This window comes from Citrus clementina, unplaced genomic scaffold (genome assembly GCF_000493195.1).
Source record: "Citrus clementina cultivar Clemenules unplaced genomic scaffold, Citrus_clementina_v1.0 scaffold_2, whole genome shotgun sequence".
Classification (NCBI taxonomy): domain Eukaryota; kingdom Viridiplantae; phylum Streptophyta; class Magnoliopsida; order Sapindales; family Rutaceae; genus Citrus; species Citrus x clementina.
This window is the reverse complement of record NW_006262688.1, coordinates 7,273,518-7,280,109: the sequence shown is the minus strand read 5'-3', so window position 1 is coordinate 7,280,109 and position 6,592 is coordinate 7,273,518. Positions and strand designations below refer to the sequence as shown.

Genomic DNA, 6,592 nt, shown 5'->3' with positions numbered 1-6,592 from the left:
CACAAAATGAAAGTTTTTACTCATATATGGCAAAGTGCTAATTTCTTTTTAGAAAAAAAAAAATTGGATGAGGGGATTTCAATTAAAATATTATTCTCTCATATTTATTAAATTCGAACTCAAATGATTAATCAAATAAAATTACTTATAAATCACTTGACTAGACCCTTAGAGGCAATCGGAGTTTCTCTTCATGAAACAATCGACATGCTTGAAAGTAATTGAACAGTGATGGGCTATCTTTATTGATCATCCCCTTTATTTACATATAAAGTAGACTTTGATTCTTCAAAAGGAGCATTTTTTTAATTTCCACAAACCAGACTAAAGCTGAAGCTGTATCCAATTAGTAACCATTTTGATAGTAATTTTTTCATGTAAAAAGATAGTTTAGTGAGATGTAAGTTATTATTTGTCATATATGCTCATGTAACAGCGAGCTAGATCATTGTTAGTCATTAAAGAAAAAAAAAACAATTAATTTTTCCTCCCTTGTTTTGACTCTGTTTCAGTTTGTTAAGCAAGTTGTTAATATGTGTAATATGTGTAATATTAATTAGTCAGACTACAAATTAATATGTGTAATATTAATTTCGAAGTTTAACCATTGCTCACTCCATTGCTAATATGTGTTAAGCAAGTTGTTAATATCCATTGCTCACTCCTAGATAGATTCCTTCAGAAGTTTAACCTTGGAAGAACTTTGCAGGCTGAGAGTTGTTGGTATCGTCACAAACATCAATGTATGCTGTCTGTTAGGAGGCACAAAAAGAACACATGAGATGACATCTCGGTTACACAGTAAAGCTGTATACATGCTTCAATCATCACATCTGCAGAAGCAAAGTTACAGCATTTCAGCTATAGACTAAAACATCATTAAAATATTGTCAATAACGAAATATAAGCTCCTGAAAAATTTCCCTCCTTTATTTCTTGCATTTTTTCGGAAACCAAACAGAAGAAAGAAAAGGTTATATATATAAATTGAGCTCACCTGTTTCGAAAGCCAACTACAATCTGAATGTTGGGGCAGAGCTTGTAGAGAGAAACAGCAGTGGATCCACCGACACGACCCGTACCTCCAAGTACCAAAACGCGGCCGTTTTGGTTCTTCATTTGAAACTGAGCTCTGTCAAGAACTGTCTCTGTAGTAGCACTTGTAGCCCTGGCCATTATTGCCCGTGGCCGTGCTATTCAAATGAAGCAAAGCTCCCGCCATTTTGGTTTCTCAGTGAAGAGTGAAGGCTCTTAATTCAAATGTTTTTCTTATCCAAATTATCGTCAGTGATGACCTGTTGAGTGATGACGTGGCGAGAATATTGAGGCTGGTGATGTGGATGAGTTTTCACATGTTGACGTGGTGCGTACTGGGCCATTTGAACAAGGATCATCTAAGGTCAGAGATTTTGGACCTAAGTTATTTCAATTATTCAATCCAATCGATTTTCTTATTTTCAGAACAGTAATATTACACATTCAAATTCAACTTACGAAGATGTACACCCAAATTAAGCCCACATCGTCTCCTACATCATTATTGCTGCAATTAATTGAGTCAGGATTATTTGATATCTCCCATCGTTGCATATAGAGAAGGATGCGATTTTAAGGACCACATGCTTAAAATTCTCAGTCCAATTCGGTTTGTTTGTGCGCACACCATACTACGTACTTAATGATGGCCAACAGGCCGTGCCAGCATCAACCATCAGCCCACTAAAATCCGTGGGCGGGCACGACATGGCCCACCAAATTGGTGGGTCGTGCTGTGTCGTGCCCACTTTTTTTTATAAGGGTCCAGCACGGCCCGTAGCTTAATAATAATAATAATAATTTTGATTAATAAAAAATAAAATTACAATCCTAAAATAATAATTACACCTAATTTTATTTGAACTACTAATATTATAATTTTATTTCATGATCATATTTGTCATCTAGCGTACCAATTTTATTGTTGTAATAGAGAACATATATGATCGTAAAAAACAAATGACACATACAGCATTTGCAGAAAATTGAATGTTGATCGATACCAAAATTCGAAAATTTTTAATATATTCCAAGTAGATACTTAAAAGTTAGCATCATATTTTCTCTTAATTTTCTCTCAAAACCTTCTACAAAACCCAATTAGACCACATCGGATAAGTTACAATAACCAAATCCTAATGCTATGATCATATTACATAAGTTACATTTATTGTATAACCAAATCCCGAGGTCATTGTTTTCTGATAAATTTGACTAGGAAAAATAAATACCTGATTAAGAATAAATTTGATTAATTATTTTACTACAAATTAAAATGTGTAATCTACATAATTATGGATTATATATGCTGAATTTGTAAGCTTGCTCAACTGAAGCTGCCATGAGTTGACTGGAAGAGAAGAGAATTTATCAATCAACAAAAATTTAATTTCGCAACAGAATTGGACATTAATTTTTTTCCCACTGTTTTTAATTTCATTCTTAATTTGTGTAACCTTGCATTTAAAAAAAAAAAATTTAATAAAGCAACTAAATAACATAAAAAAATAATAGAAAAGAAAGTACATAACTTAAAAGAATGTACATAACTTGAAAGCTCTCCCTACTTTATTTCCTGCGGCGTCATTCCAAACATTATTACTCATTATCAACTGTTTCGTTCTCAAGTGCAGCCATGTCACGACAATAAAAGCAAACAATTTCACATCACTTGATGACATGAAACATCAAATCTACTGATGGAGAAGATCCATGGAGAATGTTGGAAGTTTGAGGAGTAAAAAAGATCCTAATCTTGAGAACGTGTTATAAGTGGAATCATGGGCCGCACCGTACGTGGAGACTGCTGTTAAGTATGGCAGTGCTATGAAAACCTCATTAAATTTAATGGCCGTTTGGTTTCATTTACGCATAATTATTTTTTTTTGCAAAATGAAAAAAGTTGATATATGGAAAAGTGCAGATTTTTCTTAATTAAATTTGGATGCAGGTGATTTCTTCCTTTTGAAATACAGATACATATATTACAATAAAAGATCTACGAAAATTACTTTAAATTAAATTTATCATCACACATCTCAATTTCAACCCTCCGATGTATTGCTCTCAAGATTTGAGAGCATGAGTGCCGTCAACGCTGTACAAGCCCATTGGCAGATGTGTGGGATTTCATTTAATACATTTTCTCCAAGAAGAGCAATGCAACCACTTAATAAGAATGTTTTCTGCTCTCAAACTTTGATATAGTACGTTCTACGCCCAAATTTGAAATACGTGTTCCGAGATAAAACAAACCAAAGTTACCCCCCACATGATTTCCTGCAACAATATTACTTCAAGTCATTTTACCATCAAGAAATACGTCCGTGATAACATGTTCTAATGAAATGGCAATAAAAGTAAAAACAATTTCATGAAATTGAAATTTAAGTAAAAACAATTTCAGTACCTGGAGGATTATTTGACTTCCACTGCTAGCTTCCAGGAGTTTATAATTCCTGAAGAAAACAACCACATCAATAATTCAGTTAAAATTTTCTTTCTCACTATAGATGTTGATAATAAACATAATCCGAAATTAATTAGTATTGTGGTTTTTGTAAGTCAACTGTTAGATTACGATAATATCAGCATGCCATCTACTCAAAGAACAGTAGAAACCAGCTTATAATTCTAAAAGACAAACTAATAATTACTCACCTGGGCCTTTAGAGATGCACCTACAAACTTCTTCTACTTCCTCTGCCTCGTCTGATCACCCTTCTCAGCTTCCTGGATTGCTTCCTTTCGATCATTCTTACAAACCATTGTGGCCTTCCAGTCACAAATGCCATGTATCCGATGGACAAGCCGATCACCACTCCAGATGCATAACCCAACATAGCGAGCTTCCAATCAAACCAGCTTGAAGCATCGTCTCCTTCAATAAGTCCTGTTGGTGTTGTTGGTTCTGGTGCCTCATCAATGCTGCAGCTCTCTGATAATGGGAATCCACACAACCCTGAGTTACCAGAATAGGAATCATTTCCAAATGTATTAAATTGGGATCCTAGTGGTATGGGTCCGCTGAGCTGGTTGTTCGAAAGATTCAACACCGAAAGATAATTCAGACTCGCCAGTTGCGTTGGGATACGTCCAGCAAGCTTGTTTGAAGAGAGGTCTAGAGATTCAAGCTCTGTCAGATTTCTCAGCGATGAAGGAATACCACCAGTCAGGTTGTTGTGAGAAATGTTGAGACTTTTGAGTGAATACAACTTTCCCACTACTTCTGGAATTTTCCCTTGAAATCTATTGCTGGACAAATCAATAGTTGCAAAAGTTGTTAGAATCCTCTCCATTTGTAAGTCAATGCCTTTCATAGTCAGAAATATTGACTCATAGTAATTAGAAGAATCATGCAACCTCATCTAATCGACTTCAACACTATTGTTATTCCCATGCCTCATGGCTTTAAAATTATCCAAATACCATAGTGGCAAAACACCGATGAGTTGATTGTGAGAGCAATCAATTATTCGCAACTTGGGAAAGGGAACTCTTGTTTTGGTATCACCAATAGGACCCCAAAATCTATTAGAACGCAATATAAGAACTTGCAATTCAAGAAGAACGTCTAACCAGTAGGGAAAGGTGTCATCAATCTGATTATTCCCAACATCTAAAACTTCCAAATACTGACAATTAACCAAAGATGGAGGCAATGGTCCTTTCAACCGATTGCCATTAAGTTTAAGACTTTCCAAAACACAACTTTTTCCAAATGTTTGAGGGAGGCTGCCGTTGAACTTGTTCATTCTCATATCCAAGACTTCAAGTGTTGAGTTTCCAAGACATTCTGGAATTGGGCCGCTCAAGCTGTTGTTCCCAACATCAAGAAATCGCAAACGTGTTGAGTTTCCAAGATATTCTGGAATTGGGCCGCTCAAGTTGTTATTCCCAACATCAAGAAATGACAAACGTGTTGAGTTTCCAAAACATTCTGGAATTGGGCCGCTCAAGTTGTTATGCCCAACATCAAGAAATTGCAAATTGACACAGTTAATCAAAGATGGTGGTATGTGTCCCCCCAAGTGATTGCCACTCAGCTGAAGAGAAGTCAAGTTGCAGCCCTTTGCATATGTCTGTGGGATGCTACCTTGGAAGTTGTTCATTCCGAGATCCAAAGTCTCAAGTGTAGAGTTTCCAAGACACTGTGGAATTTGTCCACTCAAGCTATTGTTGGATAAGTAAAGATATTGAATGGAACTCAAATTACAAAATGATGAAGGAATCTCTCCGGTCAAATTATTGTTGGAAATTGAAAGCAGTACCATGTGAGGTGGTAGATCTGGAAGTGATCCTTGAAGTAGGTTCGAATCAAGGGTAAGAAATTCGAGATTTTTCCACGGAAGATGGTCTATGCTTGTCAGGAAGTTTCGTGAAAGATCTAGCGTATTCAAAGTATGTACTCCGATATCCCACATCCAACTGGGAATCCTACCACGGATTTGGTTTCTAGAAAGGTCCAACCACTCTAAATGATGTTGAGTTTTCAGGATGTCTGGAAACTCACTTATATTGCAAGCCGGTAAACTCAACTCCGAAAGATTAGGTAAAGACGAGTTGACTGTTAATTTGGTGCTCACTGATAAACTAATATTAGAAAGAGAAAGAACTTTAAGATTTTTGAGCTTTGCAAAATCGTAAAGCTCAACGCTGCCACTGAAATTGTTAAAAGAAAGATAGACATATGTCAAATTCAAAAGTTTAAAGATTGGACTTGGAATCGAGCCTATCAGTTCATTATATGCCAAGCCTAAAAAAGAAAGTTGGGTTAGGTTGGTAAACATATCCGGAATTTTACCAACAAATTTATTGTCCAAAAGATCTAAATGACGAAGCTGTTGAAGATTTGAAAAAGATGATGGAATCTGACCACTAAAACTGTTAAATGAGAGATCCAAATAAGCAAGTTGTGTAATATTGTTACCTAATGATGCAGGAATTTTACCAACAAAGTTATTGCCCCCAAGATCTAAACAAGCAAGCTGCTGAAGATTTGAAAAAGATGATGGAACGTGACCACTAAAACTGTTAGATGAGAGATCCAAATAAGCAAGTTGTGTAATATTGTTACCTAGTGAGGGAGGAATTGACCCCGTGAAATTGCTCCGAGTGAGGTTAAGGATTGTCAAACTCGGAAATTGAGCAGTAAAACCAGAGGAAATCTCAGAGTAATTGAAATCATTGAAGGCTAGGTTGAGCTTTCGGAGGCGAGGAAGCAAGGAAAGGCTACTGTTGGAAGGGATGTTGCCGTGAAGCCAACTGCAACTGAGGTCGAGGCCAATCACGTGACCCGTCGCCGAATCACATGTTACTCCATCCCAGGAGCAGCAATCAGCGTCCTCTTTCCAAGACATCATCTTTGGACGAGATACATCACAACCGGATGAACAATCTTTTTGAAAGGAAAAGAGCTGCTTAAATTGGAGTAAAGCAGAACTTTGGACGTGAGATACATCACAAAGTATTGCAGCTGAACAATGAGAATAGAAGAGCAATACCAGGAGGCAAATAAAAAGTTGATAAGGCTGAGTGATATAACCCATTTTCTTTT

General features: G+C 36.3%; 1 protein-coding gene across 1 annotated transcript; it reads right to left on the bottom strand.

Annotated features, from left to right (window-relative positions):
* Positions 1-3,068: 3,068 nt before the first annotated feature.
* On the bottom strand, positions 3,069-6,592 carry LOC18050501 (receptor-like protein 9DC3). The gene is made up of 4 exons (XM_006446125.2): positions 4,550-6,592; positions 3,697-4,348; positions 3,446-3,494; positions 3,069-3,315 (listed from the first exon to the last, which is right to left on the bottom strand). The coding sequence occupies exons 1-2, from the start codon at positions 6,582-6,584 to the stop codon at positions 3,717-3,719; spliced, it is 2,667 nt and encodes an 888-aa protein (XP_006446188.2). The 5' UTR covers positions 6,585-6,592; the 3' UTR covers positions 3,069-3,315; positions 3,446-3,494; positions 3,697-3,716.